Below are 18,606 nucleotides of genomic sequence, written 5' to 3'. Positions count from 1 at the left end.
TTACTTTCCTAAATTATGTTTTCTATTGTGCACTTTAGGGAATATCATATATATGTTTGTTACCTGAAGCTGCCACCAGGTCGTGCTGTTGTTAATGTTTTTGGGCTGAATGTCTGCAAGAGTGTAATGTGAAACCAGATGGCGCTCTGCACAAACATCTGAGCAGTTATCGACCAAACATACACATTTTTGTCACTTGTGAGAATGCTGCATTGCCTTGACAATTTATTATTTAGAGGTTCACCCAAACCTGAAGCATCCATCACTCTGACCGTCACCGAAAAAGAATCTTCATCCCAAAATGAGAAGTTTACTTTGTGGAGAGCAAATGTTTGATCCCACAGAAAGAAGGCGAGTCTCCATAATGTGAGCAGATGTCACACACACACACACACACACACACACACACACACACACACACACACACACACACAGAGTAGAGGAGGATTCATATACATACTTAATAATTAAATCTGGTGTTTTTCAAATGAGGTTCTGAATGGTGTTGGTGACATGAAAACATGACGAGCTCTCTTGAATGATACAACTTTTATTTTTTTAAAAAGTTACAAAACCAACTTTGAACAATGAAAATGTTCCACAAACATTTCCTTGATACAAAAAGTTTTACAAAAAGACTATGTACAAAGTGCTGTTCATTTGGTTTGCAAAATACAGTGAGAAAAAAAACCCTACAAATAAGACAACTTTGGATGGAAGTTAAACCAATAACTTAAGAGACAACTGGAGAGTTATTGATGTATATAATTCAAACGTTCACATTCCAAAATCCACCTGAAAAAGCAACAGTGATCCTAAAGCAGTAGCTTTCAGAGGGGGTGAACAGGGGAGGTTCAGACTGAGCTGCTCCACTGTCAATAAACACTTTCTGGTTTCTGTTTAGTCTTGAAGACAAAGCGACATTTCCTTCTAGTCGCCGGCTTGCTTTCTGCAGGCCAAATAGCCACAGCCACGTTTATTACGCCCTGACAGGATGGCCTCTGTTCCTGCTCTATGTGAGTTTCACTCCTCCAGCTGAGAGACAACAAGGAAACCAGACACATTTTCAACTTTTAGATTCACCATTAATGTTAGTTACTACAGCGATTTGAAGACCCTGCCTTCACTTCCTGTTTTCCCTCACACCGTTGTCTGCTTTTCCTCCACCTGAGTTGTCTTTTCTGATTCTAAATCTGTCTCAGCCTTCCTTCCAGTTTCTCTTACAGTCTCCTCTGTCTTTCTCATCCTTCCACCACACTTCTCCATTCCTTCCATTTCCTTTTAATCAAACCCGGATTGAACCGAAGTGATGCTTCCTGATTTACTAATGGCAATAAGTCCTGTAGCACCATTTTAACAGGATCTGTCATTTTCAACACGTCTGAATTCATAAATTGCTCTGAGGACGATGACAGCTACTCCCTGAATTCACACGAGAACGACTCAGTGATCCACATTCTGTTAATTCTGTCCATGAAATTAAAATTAGAGGCAGCAACAAACCGTAAAGTCAAGGAAAGACACGAACAGACGAGACGCACCAACTGTGTTTAACACTGAGAAGAGGACTTATTGTCAGTTTTTCCATCGCCAAAATGTTGCCTAACTTTGGAGCGTGATTTTGACCCCTTCCCAACATGCTAGCATGACCCGGCTGGTACCAATGGATGCGTTAGGTCATCTAGTTTTCTATGATACCCGTAGCTTTAAATCAGAGCCCGCTACAGCCTCTGAAGGACAGTCCAAACGGACCAAGCACCACCCCAGCATGCATGTGTCGCTCAGCGCTACGTCACACTCGTTGCTGTTGGTTGTGAGTCAAGTTGCGTTGCTCTGACCGGTTGTAGGTCTGTCCAGTTGTGTCTGCTGATAACGCTCTTTGGAAACTTTAAATGAACTGAGAGCTAATGTGCATTTGGGAATATCTGAACATCTCCAGACCTTCAGTCTTCTTATTGGCACAGTGTTGAAAGTGGCACAACCTTTCTATTTAACTTCTGATTCAAAACAAAAAGCGATTCATCGTGGCATTACTAACATTTAAATCATATCGAAGTATTTTATCACGTAATGCCTCTAAAATCCCAACAAACTCCTCAAACACAGAAACTTATGAAACATTTTCTGTAACTTCCCGGTCTGAGCTGCATCAGTCAGCTCTCAGTCTTTTCCAGTGTTCAATAAACGGACTTATTAATAAAGTCCCGAGGGTGGAGCCAGGCCCGACCTCTTCTCAGCGTTCCCAGAGTTCTTTGGTGCGTTGCCTGCCGAAGTCGCGGCGTTGCCGTCCAGGCCCAGTGAGCGCCGGTACGCCGCAGAGAGTCGGTACAGGACGTCGGGGCGCGGGCCGGGGTGGGCGTCGGCCTTCTGCGTCATCAGCATCTCAAAAAGTGTGCTGACCTCAGAGAGGAGGGCGCCGCCCAGTGGGCCGTCCTTCTCCGGCGTTTTACCTGAGGGAACGAAGAGGAGAAGGAGATCTGTCACTGCTGGGAGCTGAAAACAGGATTTATACTTAAATTTATTGAAGTCTATGAACCGTTGGTAACTTTCCAAACAGGAATGTCCAAAATTTACTGATTAGAGCTTCTAAAATGTGAATATTTGTTGTTGTTTTCTTAGTTTACAACCATAATTAACTTAATATCTTTGATTTTGGACCATTGGTTGGACAACAGAAGCTATCTGAATTAGTATTTATGTTATTTTTTGCTGTTTCTGACATTTAAATGAATTGATCTATCAAGACAAATATTGGAAGATTATTGTTAAGTTCCTACAATCCCTCATTTTTGTAATAAATATCATTCACTCATTTTGATCTTCAGAATTAGTTTAGTGAATGAAGTCGAAGTTGAATTCATATGGTCCTTATTAAGATAAGTTAATGCAATGTAGTGGATTGTGGTGTTTTCCCTTCCCAGAGTTCTTCGTGTTTTACCGAAGGTGGAAAAGGACGAAGAGTCCAGGGCGTCCCGGGGAAGGACCTCGCTTTCAGGGGACGGGGGCCCATTGGGGACAAAAACGTTGTCGTGGTAATCGGTGGCGAGTGGGAGAGAGAGTCTGGCCATCCAGGCCGGATCGTTGACCTCCGCGAAAACGTCATCTGCAGAGAGAGAAAGAGAGAGACACGTTAGAGTTTTGGTCCGGTTCAAGCATAAAAGTCTGAGTTTGTCTGTTTTTCTTTCCAGGCTTATTTTTCATTTTGAAATCTGTCTGATGCAACAAGAGATTCATTTCGAAAACCTTGTTATACTCCGAGACCGTTCCTGCCCTCATGCTCCTTTTCCAGGGCAGATTGAGAGTTATATTCTCTTTTAGTTTCTCTCTGACTGCTGGCTGAGAACGAGGCAGGAAGAGAAAGAGGAAACGACACAGTGGTTTTATCTGGCTGCTGTCAACAAGCTCTTCCTGCCATCCATGGCGTCCCGCGCACTCCGAACGTACGGCTAAACATCATGTCCACACCGCCATAAAAATCTCTCCTGGCCTGTTCGCTGCCTCCAGTCTGACTTTCCAGTCACCGTCAGAGGCGTAAACACCGGGTGTGTCTGAGTGAAGACACACAAACCGAGTCTCTGAGTCACAAACAGACACATCCGAGATGATTATACGTCTCATTTCATTTATTCAGTTACTATAAGACATGCTGTTCACTGGACAAAAACATCGGTTCCTCATGTTTAACACCCTCATTTTGTCTGATCTTATCCTCATCACATCCTGTTTATGTCGTGTTCTTCCTGGTGTTGTTATCCGCTCGCTTCAACACGTTAGAGCTATTTAGGTTTCATCTGATCTAATTTAATCTCAGAGCCATGAAAGAGCCTCTCAGCACGTAGTTGGAATCGGTTCATACATGGAGAAGATTACACGGGGTGAGATGAAAGTGCTTGTCATTCAGGGAAATACAGTGAAGGGCTGCTGACGCCGGTACAGCAGCTTTATATGCTCATTAATATATTAATATATAGTATGAGATGTGTTTTGTTTATGCATGTTAATAGATTATGGACAATATTTGAGTATCTGTGTTTTAGCCCTGTATAAGCTAATTTAAAGTTCTACTTTAGTTCTTTTAAGGCGTGCTAGGAAAAGAAATATACACAGTAGGCCTATATCTCAGCATTTGGTTCACTTCGGTGTAGAAAAGTAAGTAAGAAAGAAAAGCCAAGCGTCAGGAACAAGAAAACACTGAATTTGTCAAGAAAAAAGCCTTTTAAGTTTGTATGATTGTTAAATCTTATTAAAAATATAAAATACAGGCAGATCATTGTATAAAAAGTTCCCTGAGCAGGAAATGTTCTGCTCAGATTTCATCCAATTCTCTCGTTTCACACAAACTTCCTGCAGTTACTGACTTCACTGTTTGGGTTCATTGTACAGTTTTGAATATAATGTGAATTATCCATAAAAATATGTCACTGCAGATGTATTAGTCAGGACATATTGAAAAAAAAAAGGTTGACAAATTCCCCATTATTTACAAGTAAAAGTCCTATTCCACATGTTTTTATTAAAGTATTTAAATAAGGTCTACTGATAACGGGCTGAAAACATTGTTGAAGGGTCACATGCTCCACTCCAGGTTTACTAAATAGTCTTAAGATGAAGTTTAAATCTGACACCAAGGCCAAACGCTGTAAAAATAAATAAATAAATAATAATTTAGAGAAAACTAATTATTACAACGCAACTTTGACGTTTTGAAATAATTAAAAAAAATGTTATAATGCTAATCTTAACTTAACTTTTTTCTAAACCTAAATCTTTGAGCTTTAAAAACTAAAACATTTTGTATCAATTAGTTATTTTAAGAAAAACAGCTGTGAACCAGATTTTTTTATTATTTGGGTGCTTTAAAATCAAATAGTTGCAGCTGCAAAATAGTAAATTATATATATAAACAATCCATATATCAGTTATGAAATACAGACTTTTAAACTAAGTTATCATTATTATTATTAGTCTATTTCAAAACTTTTTTGAACACAGTTGCCTTGAAATTATGAGTTTTCTCAACTTTAGTTTTTTTTTTTTACAGTGTATTTGGAGCTAAAATGGATCAGAACCAGAAACTCCAGCCGTCACATTAATGTGGTAAAAGTTCTTCGTCTCGCAGCTCAGACTGATCAGCCTGCTGAAGAGCTGCGGTCTCCTTCATCTAACCACAGCCAGATGCAGAGAATGAACTTACTAACACACACACACACACACACACACACACACACACACACATATATACACCCAGTGTGGCACAGACCGCCCCTGGAGTTATACCCCCCCTTCTTTCCTCCTTTTGTTTTGTCAGTATTTCACCACAAATCCTCCCAACACAATCCTCTCTTTCAATCACTGAACGCGTTGAGTTTCAGCCGATCCTTCAGAGATTAAATAAAGTCTGCTGTTTGAAACCAACGTTAACGTCTTTCCCTCCGTTTAACCTGTAAGTTAAACCGTCCCTTCACCCCCTCTCGTTTATCTGCAGAGTCAAATTACTTTAAATCACTTTTCTCCCGGCCGATATAAATCTTCGGTGTGTATATTCACAGTGTGCATCATTGACCTGAGCGGGAAATCTTGATATCTGCCGTCAGCCGATATCAGGTTTAAGTATATTGCTGCTTTTACCCAAAGATTCAAGTCTTAAAGCTGGTTCTGATTTGTTAAAAAAGTCTTGTCCACACAGAACTAGATTCCTATAATGTCAAATTCTCAATTTCTACAACCCACTCAAGGACCCCTGTTGGTCCCCGGACCCCAGTTTGAAACCCACTGCTATATCTATGGTTGGTCAGCCCATTGGTTCTGATATAAATCTTTAGAAATATACAGTTTTATTTTGTTTTAAAAGTCCTGAAACAGCTGCTAACTGTAGTTTTTATCAAACAAATACCGTATTTGTTTGGTACTATTTTCAGCGGCGGAGTAATCCACATTTGGTGCTCTAGTGACTATAGGCCCTATTTGGGGGAGCAGGACGGCGTATGTGGGATTGAGTCAATAGTTTTTGGAAGGATCAATTCATTGTTGATTTAGTTCTTTTTATGGGATTTGTTGACACTAAGAAAAACTGAGAATATCACCATCGTGAACTTACGATATTTAACCTGAGAACACACAAGAATACTCTCATTCACAGCTCTCAACACCCAACGTAACATCATCTTCAGGCCCGGACAAAGGCCCCTGGGGGTTTTATGTTTGTATGATTCATCGCGGCGGCCTCGAAGAAGAAGCAGTTACAGGTCAGAAAACGAAGAGCGAAAGAGAGAGGTATGTGTTCATCTCATCAAAGCCTCGGCACGCACACTGAGCTGCCACAGTACTCTCGTGTGAGTTACGCTCATAATACAGCCTGCAGGGTAGAGGTGAGTCAGGCATCACACACATAACACAACACAAAACTCCCACTCTCTCTTTGTTTCTCTCTCCCCTGTCTTAAAAGTGAAGCTCGCTCTACCACCATCAGGTGGTAAACCCCTCTGTTTGCCTCCAGGGCTCGACCACTACAATACCAGGAAGAAACTGTTTAACACACACACACACACACATCTGTACACGGACGTTGTAAAAGCCGAGCCTACACACCACCGTGGAATTCCCAGTTAAACAATAACACTTGTGTGTTTGATGATTGGCAGCCAAAGTTTCTTAGTTAAAACTCTGAAAAGATTAAAGTGACGGGTTGATAATTAAAACGACAGAACTACGACAGTCGTAGTAATAAAGTAATAACATTGACATTTTTTGAGCTTGACATCAAAATTATGATAACACGTTCAATCTAATACTATTAGCATCCTAAAAATACTAACAGATATCATAGAAAACATACAACCCCAACGTGCTAACAACGATAACGCTCTAATACTAACAGGCGAGTTACACCAAACTAACACTAACATCATGAAAAAGAAACAATAACGAGCTAATATTTCTGTTGGACTGATAATAGTTATTAGTAATAGCATTGCTGTTGGATTTATATAAAATAAACTATTGAAAGTGATTGTTTATAGAGAGCCTGAATTATAATAAGACATTGTTATTGTCTCAGTTTGAGTTCTGGGCATGAAAACATCACATTTGAAGACAAAGAAAGTGTATCAGCGGTAGAAATCTTTGACTCGTTATGAGTTGGAGTAAGAACCCCCGACGCGTGGAGCGCGTGGGTGGATGTGGATGTATAACCTGCCACTGTGTTATTTCCTGCTTTCTTCCTGTTTTTCTACATGTGTCAGTGTGTGTCCATTGTACAGTGAGCAGTCTGTATGTTCTTCAGGGGTTCGAAGTTCAGCAGCTTTTGTCCTGGTGAATCAAAGAGTTTCGCCTGAACTCAGTGACACCGCTTGAGTTTACGCAGTCGAGATATAAAGACGGTAAACACAAACACTGTAGCGTCACACGGTATCAGAGTTTAGACCGCGTGGTACACAATGACCACTACATTAGCCTATCTAGCTAATCTACATCAGTAGTCAGCTTCTTGAAAAACTCAATCGTCCGACCATCTGAACCGGTGTTCCTCCTCTGTTCGACCCAACCATTTATTTTCACTCAACCTTTGGTAAATGGTAAAGTAAGAAAATGCACCCTTCTTAAACTCCATGAGTTAGTATACTGATTTAGGTATGATGAACTGTCTGAACTCTACTTTTCTTTTTTTACCCTGAGCCGACTGTCTGGAGTAAGTTTTTATTTTCTAATGTATCTTCCTTGTAGGCTGTCAGCCAGCAGGTGGCAGTAATGTGGCGACCAAAAGGTGGTTTGAGTCTCTTAAGAATCTCTAAAAAGCCATATTTCTGTAAATAAAATAATTATTTTATCTTAAAAACCTTAAAAAACTACAGCGGCTTTTTAGTGGATGAAATATTGAAGTTGTTAACAGAAGGATTTGGGGAGTAACAGATTACATGGAACTGAGTTACATTATAAAAAGGATGTAATAAAAGGTAACTGTAATCCATTACTGTTACAGGATTAAAAACACATAATCAGATTACAGTTACATTTTGTAAATGTGGATTAATTAGCAGGAAATAGGCAGAGTATTTTCTTTTCAAGGGTTACATTGTTGTTGTCATCTAATCATATTGCATCAATACTTGTTATTGATATTTCTTTTCTCTTATTTTTATTTGCATATTTGGTGTTGAGGTAATCCAAAAGTAACTTAATCACTTGGATTAGGTTACTGGCTACATTAATGTTGTGTGTGTTTGTGTGTGTTTGTGTGTGTGTTTCTATGTTTGTGTGTGTTTCTATGTTTCTGTGTGTTTCTGTGTTTCTATGTTTGTGTGTGTTTGTGTGTGTTTGTGTGTGTTTCTATGTTTCTGTGTGTTTGTGTGTGTTTGTGTGTGTTTGTGTGTGTGTTTGTGTGTGTTTCTATGTTTCTGTGTGTTTGTGTGTGTGTTTGCGTGTGTTTGTGTGTGTGTTTCTGTGTGTGTTTCTGTGTGTTTCTATGTTTCTGTGTGTTTCAGTGTGTTTGTGTGTGTGTTTCTATGTTTGTGTGTGTTTGCGTGTGTTTGCGTGTGTTTGTGTGTGTTTCTGTGTGTGTTTCTGTGTGTTTCTGTGTGTGTTTCTGTGTGTTTCTGTGTGTGTTTGTGTGTGTTTCTGTGTGTTTCTATGTTTGTGTGTGTTTCAGTGTGTGTGTTTATGTGTGTTTCTGTGTTTCTATGTTTGTGTGTGTTTGTGTGTGTGTTTGTGTGTGTTTCAGTGTGTGTGTGTTTCTGTGTGTTTCTGTGTTTCTATGTTTGTGTGTGTTTGTGTGTGTTTCTATGTTTGTGTGTGTTTGTGTGTGTTTCTGTGTGTGTGTTTCTGTGTGTGTTTCTGTGTGTTTCTATGTTTGTGTGTGTTTGTGTGTGTTTGTGTGTGTTTCTATGTCTGTGTGTGTTTGTGTGTGTTTCTATGTTTGTGTGTGTTTCTGTGTGTTTCAGTGTGTGTGTTTCTGTGTGTTTCAGTGTGTGTGTTTCTGTGTGTGTTTCTGTGTGTTTCTGTGTGTTTCTATGTTTGTGTGTGTTTCTGTGTGTTTCTGTGTGTTTCTATGTTTGTGTGTGTTTCTGTGTGTTTCAGTGTGTGTGTTTCTGTGTGTGTGTTTCTGTGTGTTTCTGTGTGTTTCAGTGTGTGTGTTTCTGTGTGTTTCTATGTTTGTGTGTGTTTGTGTGTGTTTCTGTGTGTACCGGCGTTGATGAGCAGGTTATTAAGCCCCTCCTCCAGCTGTGGGTCTATTGGTGAGTCTCTTCCCGGTTCCCAGTCCACATCTCCAGCCTCGCTCTCACCGTGTCCGCTGTCTTTAGTGCTCTGCCAATCGGAACAGTCCTGGCCTCCGTATCTGCACACACACACACACACACACACACACACACACACACACACACACATAAAATGTCACTTACTCACAATAAATTTAAAACTTGGTTTGAGACAACATTTTACAAAAACGTTTGTATACAAAAAGGCAAATTTAACTGATTTCTAGGCAGATTTTACTGGATCATGCAGGAACCTTCATCAAGCTGCTGAAAACTAAATCTTGCTATAAATACGCCAGCACTTTAATTCTTATAGTTTCTGAATATAAGTCTCTTTTAAAGCTGCTGTATTGCCGGTGTTATAAATATAGTCCTATGTTTCTTCTTTCTTTGAGATCGTAGCTCCCCTCAGGGACAATAAAGTTTATTCTATTCTAATCACTGAATACACTGCTGCTTTTTAATATGACTTTAAAGTAAATAGCACTTAAATGAATAAATATTATTATATTATATGACGTCTGTAAGATATATTTTTTATCTCCACAGAGAAACAAAGACCATGAATCCTGATAAAAACCAGACAGACGTCCAGAGTCAACATCGGAGCAGAAGTCTGGCGCAGTGAGATTAAAATGTTGATAAAATGCCTGAGCTTTTAGGTGACAAATCCACTGATAACCCCACACACACACACCCACACACACTCACACACACACACACACTCACACACGCCTCTGAACCTGCAGGATCAGTAGCCGCAGGCAGGTCGGATGATGTGTCAGGTAAACTCACAGACGAGTTAGTCACTTACATACACTGAAGATTAAAAATCTTATCTGACTTTGAGATAGTTTTACTTGTTTTCAGTTCGAGTTTCATTACGACTCTCTCATGGACAACTATGATTATGTTCAACAAAACGATTACAAGTTCAAAGTTTTGGTCGTGAATTTCCAAAACAACACATATGAGCCCATTCCGACATCTGTATCAGTAGGTTCCTTAAAATTCGTTATGGATACAGTCAGAGAAAGGATGTGTGTATGAAACAGTGCCCTGTGTGTATCAAGGTGATGTCAGATCTTATCTCATCGCCACGGTGACGCTGAGGTAGCTGCTTCCTGTCAGAGACACTGAATCACTCAGATGGAGCTGCTGTAACCTGCCTTTACACACACACACACACACACACACACCTCTGGGGTTATGAGACACTCTTCCTGTGATACTGAGGGTTGGACTTTGCGTCCTGTTTGTCTGTTGCTGTTATTTCAGTCACAGCAGGTCAGTCGGTCAGAAACGCGGACGAAGACGTTTATCAGCTACCATACCCCCGCAGAAAGAAGTGTAGCTTCGTGGTGCATTCAGGTGCGCCTCGGATGGTCCCATTTTCTGAGTTTGGTGTGGAAACAACATGGACGCTATTTTATTGCTCATTGAGCGTTTAAACAGTGAAGATTCATGTTGCTGTCCAAGTATGCCAAAACAACAATGAGAGCAGCTCAACTCGCAGTACGTGACCTCCGCTGGCTCCAACAAACTCACACAGCAACAACCATAATGCCAAACTCAAGGCTCGAAAACGGGACTTCACAAAACCAATGGGTGACGTCATGATAGGTGAGGGCAGCAGACGCACAATGATAAATAATCCAATCACTCGTCAGGGCCATCTTAAAACACATGAACTGGCCCCCAGGCTGCTACACAATAACAACTGTCCTGCTTTCTTTCAGGAAACAAACATCTGTGAGTTGTTAAAATAGGTGACATTCCCCTTTAATGTCTGTCCGTCCTGCTATCAGAAGCAGTCTGGTTTTTGATCAGAGAGCGCGGCAGTGATCACAGTCTGAAACCTGCAGCCAGCTGGCCTCGAAACAAACCTCCGCTGATGAAGAGAGTGACGGAAAACCACATCAAGATTTTTGTTGTTTTCAAGTCAAGCTGGAAGGTCAACGGGAAGAGACTGAGGTTGTGTTTAGTGACCCGTGTTACTGCCCCAAATATTACAACCAACAAGTTAAACAAATGCAGTTCGAACAAAGAACATTTGAGTGATATCTTAATGTCCGCTGTGGCGTCTACTGGAAAACAACATCATGTGTGTTGGCGGCGAAAACAGAGAAACCACAAACTGAACCCAGCGTCTCTCGTAAGGGTTTTTGTTTTCATTTTGAAAACCACACGAGAGACAGACAGTGTGAGGTCCCGCTCACCACATTACATGAAGTTACAGTGAGATGAAAAATGACTTTTAACAGGACGGTAAATGACACATAATCTACAAAAAATCCTACTTTCCTGCCCTGCTATTAACTTTATACCCAAACATCCAAAGCAACATGTACTCACAAACTCGGGTTTATTTATATGAGATGAAAACCATACATTAACACAAACGGCCCTGTTTCAGTCCAGATTTGCATTATCCGCGATAATGTCAGTTTTGGGGTGAATTTGTTTTCAGGGATTGGAATGACCAACCCCGTTCTCTCCTGCTCTGTTTATTCCATCCAACAGGAGCGTTTTGGTTTGTACTTCAGAGGAGGAAGGTGGAGGATGGAGGGGTCTACTGAGGATGGGGGATTAAGGAGGAAGAGGAGGAGGAGTCAGACTGACCTGCCGTTGCGATGAGAATATTTGTTCCCCCTGAAGTTGGGTCTGGGCTGCAGCTGACCCTGCCGGAGGAGAGAGAGGAGCTGGGAGATCTGCTGCTGGGAGGAAGAGGAAGGGAAGAAGGTGAAAGAGAGAGAGAGAGATAGCAGGGGATAATGGTCAGAATAATGACTTTACACATTATCTAAAGAGTTTCTTTTCATCACCAGCTGATCTGAAGCCATGAATAACCCCAAATATAAAGATTTGAAACTAAACCTTCACCTGTACTTTATTTATTTTAATTGTATTTTATTTATAAGTAAAAGGGCTTTTTTTCCTCTTATTCACCAGCTCTCACACACACTCAAGCGACCATGCAAGACACTGGCCTCGCCACAGAGAGTGACACGAATCTTTGAGTTTATTTTTAACTTGTTAGAACCTAAAGTCAGATTAGATATAATGCTGTTGGACCCCAATCCCAGAGCTTCAGGACAAATCCTCTCCTGAGTCTTTGTTGTCTTTGACTGTTTTCATCGGGACCAGTGAGTGTGTCTTTGTGCTGGTTTAGCTGCTTGAACAGTGAGTGCAGCTGATGCAGCGACGCTCAGGTAGAGAGTGAATAAACATTTTTTTTTTTTTTTTTTTTTTTTACAGTTTTACAGTGTGAGAACCGAGCGGCTGCGTCCGTCTCACTGCTCGGAGCTTTTCTGCTGACAGCTCTGTTATACAGCGGATACACACTGCACACCAGGGAGGAAATCACACACACACACACACACACACACACACACACACACACACACAGTGCTGAAGGTAAGCGTGTGTGTGTGTGTGCTCGCATGCTAATATATGACTTTGTTTTAGCCATGACATTTGTGTGTTTTTGCACGTGCATGCTGCTGCAGGGACAGGAAATGGCCTTTACGTAAAAGCCTATTCTTCTCTGGCCGGTTTCCTTCTAGGATGGGCTCTGAAATATAGAGTGGAGGAGGTAGGTGTGTGTGTGTGTGTGTGTGTGTGTGTGTGTGTGTGTGTGTGTGTGTGTGTGTGTCTGTGTGTGTGTGTGTTGAGGTGGAGGTGAACAGTAAATCCCCCTCCTCACAGGCGTCCAGCAGGCCTCTTCCTCTGCAACCTCGAGGGAGGAGAGAAACGTCTGAAGGCCGAGGAGTGCCAACTAGGCCGACTGGGAGGGTGTAGCGGCGAGGGGGGGATGCTGGGTAAAAAGAAAAAGGTCTCTTCCTCTCTCTAATGAGACTCACGTGAGGATGTCGGACCTGGCCGAGCTCTTTGTTCGCTGTCTGATGGGCGTTGGCAGCAACTTTTGCCCTCAATGACGCTGGTCTGTGTTTAGTTTGAAAGCTTTAAAACGGTTGTTTCTGATGCCAAGATGATGTTCTGAGCTACATTCATCATGACTCTTTAGATCATTTATTAAATATAATTGTTCGTTTTGGAATTCCAAATAGGTTTTCTTCCAATTTGTTGTGATTGATTTCTAATATTCTAAGGTAACGCTCTTTGTTTTACAAGTCCAATAGGACTTTTTACACTTCACGTGACCAAACTGCAGCCAGTCTTGAGTGGATCCACCAGCATGTTTTGGTTAGCCGAGTCCTATATGGTTCATTAAGCAGCCCTGATCCATGATAGCTTCTTTAGATCAGGGTTCAGTTATGAGTGAATCCCCATTACATATCTCTAATGCAGCTCGCACCAATATCTCACAGGAATAATCTGATAAAACACTCAGATTTAACTACATATTGATTAAACAACACTGTTTTTTAGGAAAACTGTGGTGTTTAAAGTCCCAGTTGCAGTCTGGCTCTAATGGTTGAATCTGCAGTATGTTGCTGACAGACTGCTCGGCACTCTGAGTTGCTGTTTTTAGCCTGAGCTGTTTTTCTTTTCTCCGGCAGCTCAGCTCAGTAAAAGTGATTTTTGGGTCATTTGTAAGTGACAGAGCAGCATGTCAGAGTGGTGTTAGTTTACACTACAAACACATCACAGCTTACTTTAGCTGGCCTCACCCCCCCTCCCGCCTTCACCCTCCTCAGACCCCCCATCCTACAGAGAAGGAATGGAGTTCACCCCTCCTCCTCCTCCTCCTCCTCTCCTGGTTTCAATATGAATCTGATATGTGATATTCGGTAAAAAGGCCTGTCAGGAGTTTTTTTTGTGGGGGGGGGGGATTACTGTCTGTGACACATGAGCACCTGAATAAACTCACTTCTTTTTGGCTCCACAATCATCCATCAGCTAGTTACACACACACACACACACACACACACACGCACACCCAGACACACACACACACACACACACCTCAACCCGACTCCAGCCTTCAGGCTGTCTGAGTAAGTCATCATACAGGGGGCTGAAAAAGCAGAGAGGATGCTGGGAAAATGTAAGGGAAGCTGGTCTGTGTGTGTGTTGGCGGGGTAGGTGGGTGGGTGGGGGGAGGCTCTTACTCTCTACTCTCTAATGGACTTCACTTCAGATTAATCTCAAAGCCTGCAGGGGGCTACTTAATTACCCCAACACTAACTGTAAGCACATGTTGAAATAAATGTGATCACACGTTTTAGATGGAGGTAAATTACATTTAAATGCGAGCCAGCAGCGGTGCATTAGCCTTAATGTTTAAGATACAGTGGAGAATGTAAATAAGAAGGCATTAAAAAACCATCATGCAGATTTAGTTAAATCATTAATGCAGTGTAAATGGAGATATTTGTCAGATCAAGTTGCAGTGAAGTTCACAACCATAAGTTTGAGCCTTGTGACATGAAATGGAACAAACTGAGCACTCGTTAACACTCAATAAATAATGTTTGTTATAAAATACATTGCAAGTGCACTGCATTTGAGTTCACTCCAGAAACCCCTCGTTCTTATCTTGTAAAAGCAGTCAAGTGATGGAGATTATTTGTATATGTTCACCACAAAAACACTTTATTATCTATACGATGAAAACTACACTCCTTTGCTTCAGTGAGAATAAATCTAAAAGGAATGCAAGTCTGAATCAAGTTTATGTAACTCAATGACATCCACAACACAGATTAACTTACAGGTACGACTGAATAAGAATGAATGTTTGTTTCTGTGATTGTGGAAATGAAGTAGATAACAGCACTCACCTGCACTTCTGGAGAAGCGGAGGAAAGCTCAATGGAGTCTCCAAACGCAGCCATGGACAGTCGAACAAGGTTTCGAAGCATCTGCCGATGTTCCGCATCGTTCCCGCCTCGTCCCTCTGAGGTCTTCGGCCTCCTGAGAGTCGCCTGGGATGATGAACACAGTGGCTCTGCCTCCTTCCTTTCAGCGTGAGTCTGGCGCTTCAGAGTACTCGAATGTGAAACTGAAGACGATGATGAAGGGTTCCTGGCTTTCCGAAGAGTCTGGTATGATGTGGCGGGTGTCAGAGGCAAAGTGCCATCGAGTTCAATGTTTCCAGGTTTCCGAAGCGTTCTGCAGTGGTTGGTAATAGGTTGAGTGGCATCCACTTCTGGGTAACCTTGGGAATGGAAGCTTGTGTTCATGGCAGATGGCGTTAAGGTGTACTGTCTCTCAGTTTGTTGATCTTCTAACATGGTTGGAGATGGAGCCAGTGGCTGGGCTTCACTATCATCCTCAGAAGGCTCCTCCTTTCGCCCTCTGATGACGGGAATTAGCTGGATGTCAGACTTCCTGATGTTCTTCTGTGGGCGCCGTGGGTGGCGGGTATAGGTTGATTCGGCTTGTCTGCAGTTGTAAGCCCGGTTGTCTCGTTTCTCTGGGCGGCAGAATGTTGTCACCAAAGCGACGGCCAACAGAAGCAGCAGGCAGGTGGCACCCAGGCAGATCGCCATCATCATGGTGAAGCTGAGCTGTCCACGGTTACTGGGTGATGAGTTCTTCAGATGGTCTTTCAGATTGATGAAAGTTACCTCCAGAGTCGCCTTGGTGGCCAGGCTTGGACTGCCCATATCAGATACCGCAATGTCCACATTAAAGGTTTTCCCAATTAGCGCAGTAGCGTTAGTGGTGTTAACAAACAGCTGGCCTGTAGCCTGATCCAACCAGAACAGTCCACTGGGGTTCCCGTCAGTGATGAGGTAGCTGAGTTGTCCGTTCAGCCCAGAGTCTGGATCTTCGGCCTTTATGGTGGATGCAAGAAATCCAACCAGTCCCTCTCTGACTGAGTGATTGATCGGCAAAGTGGTGGATCCCTCTTCAATGTCATTTCCCAACTCGGTCACAATCTCCCCCTTGTCTGCATTGACAGGTACACTTAGAGAAGCCACACCCTTTCTGGGTTTTGGCTCCTTGATGATCGGGTGGTTGTCGTTCACATCCTGGATGTCAATTTGCACAGTGGCCGTGCTTGTGAGAGGTGGATGACCCTGGTCAACGGCCTCCACGATAAAAGAGTAGGTGTTGGATTCCTCGTAGTCCAGGGGACGCTGGACGCTTATGATACCACTGGTCTGGTGGATGGAGAAAGCGCCTGTGTTATTTTCAACTTCATCAAGGTTGCGTATGAAGTAGGACACTCTTCCGCTGAGTTCCAAGTCAACATCGTGGGCTTCAACTTTGATGGCATTGTAGCCTGCAATGTTGTTCTCTTTGAAGGAAGTCTCATAGACGGACGTGGAGAACACAGGAGCATTGTCATTCTCATCCAGAACACGGACAAGTAGGTTTTTAATACAAAACAGTGGGGGGTCTCCATAATCCTGGGCTATGACCGTAATGTCATATTCCATTACCCTCTCTCGATCCAGGCTGCCAGTAGTAACAATCATGTAATTGTCACCTTGGATATGTTTAAGGCGGAAGGGGCCAGATCCTTTCTGAATTTGTGCTTTCACTTTGCCATTTTCTCCTGAATCTGCATCAGAAACCATCACCAGAGCAAGGAAAGTGTCCTCTGCTGCTCCTTCCAGCACAGTTGCCACAGGTGAGTTGGGTGGAGTCCAGGTCATGTGTATCCTCGGTGCGTTATCATTTACATCTTTAAGCTTGACATGTAGTTTGCAGTGCGCAGGGATTGCATTGGGCCCGCGATCACGGGCTTGTATGATTACTTCATAAGAAGACTGAGCCTCGTAGTCCAGAGGTGCTTTGAGACTCACAGCTCCAGTTTGTGGATCCACAAAGAAGAGCTTCTGAACCTCTGGATGTGTGTGCTTACTGAGCAAATACTCCACATCCCCATTGGCACCCTGGTCTGGGTCAGTGGCCTTGAGGTTGATGATGGTTGTCCCACGGGCTGTATTCTCAGGTAGCTCAACAGTGGGAGTGCTGTCCTCAAATGTGGGGCTGTTATCATTTGAGTCCTGAATATTTACACGGACTAATGTGCTCCCAGACCTGGGGGGGTTCCCTTTATCCCATGCTACCAAGGTAAGGTCAAATGAGGCCTGAACCTCCCGGTCCAGTTCTTTGATCACCACCAGCTCTGCCTGTTTTGTCCCACCTGGAGCAACCGTCACATCCAGAGCGAAGTGTTGGTTGACAGACAGCGAGTAGGTCTGGAGGCCATTAGGACCTGCATCAGGATCCACCGCCCGGTCCAAAGGGATTCGCATCCTGAGGCCCGCTGTCTCTGAGATCTCAACTTCCTGCACCGTGCTGGGGAAGCTGGGACTGTGGTCATTCTGGTCCATCACCTCCACACGAACCCGAAGGCAGTTGACAGCACCGCTTTTCCTGTAGAGGACGCTGAAGGCCACCTCGCACAGGTCCGACCCACGGCACAGCTCCTCCCTGTCCAGCCGGCCTTGGGTGGAGACGACCCCATCTCGAGTGCTGACAGCGAAGGGAAGAGCTTTTTCGTGCTCCACCACCTGGAAATCCTCCAAAGGACCGCCTTCGTCTCTCTGCCGGAGGTCGTCCACCAGACGGCCGACCTGGGTTCCTGCCGGCTGCTCCTCCCAAACCCGGTACTGGATAGTTATTGATGATGGCTCAGAGGATCGAGCGTCAGAGCAAAGACTCACAAGCAGAAGCAGAGCCAGCAGCATAATGATGTGAAGTAATGTCCAACCTAGTGGCTAAATAGACATTCCTAAAAATCACTATAAAGAAAAACTGAACTTTTTACTATAAAATTACTTTAAAAATGTCTTCTCTTGAAATAGAACTGAAACATATCCCGTCTATCTGTAAACAACATTATATAAAATGACGATCAAACCCAATTTTTCTTTAAAGTAATTTACAGTTTCTTCTCACAAAACAAACAACCACAGCCAAACCAGTGAGGAAAACTGTCGGTTTTGTAAAGCAAATACCAAGAAAAAACAAATAAACCTCCAGTCTGGTCAGGAGACGATTATAGAAGCCTGTAATTAAGATATCATCCTCTCTCTGTTCATACACTACCACTCTCTCCCTCTCTGCCTGCTGTTGTTACTCACTCATATAGCTGCTGGCGCCCAGCCTCTCACTTCATCCTCCTCAACTCAGGAAAGTTTTGCTCCAACTGAGAAAGTTTGGATGTGGGCTTCCACATGCTAGCGGAGCCCCGGCCAATCCAAAGGGAGTAGGAGGGTCATATGCAAATGTATACAGACTCAACACAAAGAAAAGCCCTCCTGCCCTGAGGAAACTCGCCACAACTCTGGAGTGCTTTTAAAGAAACATGACACCGCCTCTCCGTCACTTAATGCTTTTCTCCCCCTTTCAGTCTGCATAAACCCCTCACAACCTGCAGTCTGGGCCCTTAAATCATTTGGAAAATTTGTGTTAAGTTAAATCCCAG

At 42.9% G+C, this 18,606-nt stretch overlaps 1 protein-coding gene across 1 annotated transcript; it reads right to left on the bottom strand.

Moving 5' to 3' along the window:
* Positions 1-534: 534 nt before the first annotated feature.
* Positions 535-18,323, bottom strand: pcdh12 (protocadherin 12). Its single transcript, XM_051419807.1, has 6 exons — positions 18,263-18,323; positions 14,999-17,896; positions 11,874-11,965; positions 9,180-9,331; positions 2,939-3,103; positions 535-2,450 (listed from the first exon to the last, which is right to left on the bottom strand). The coding sequence occupies exons 2-6, from the start codon at positions 17,864-17,866 to the stop codon at positions 2,194-2,196; spliced, it is 3,534 nt and encodes a 1,177-aa protein (XP_051275767.1). The 5' UTR covers positions 17,867-17,896; positions 18,263-18,323; the 3' UTR covers positions 535-2,193.
* Positions 18,324-18,606: the final 283 nt, after the last annotated feature.

The sequence above is a fragment of the Dicentrarchus labrax genome, unplaced genomic scaffold (assembly GCF_905237075.1).
Source record: "Dicentrarchus labrax unplaced genomic scaffold, dlabrax2021, whole genome shotgun sequence".
In the NCBI taxonomy this organism is placed as follows: Eukaryota; Metazoa; Chordata; class Actinopteri; family Moronidae; genus Dicentrarchus; species Dicentrarchus labrax.
This window is presented reverse-complemented; position numbering and strand designations above follow the sequence as displayed.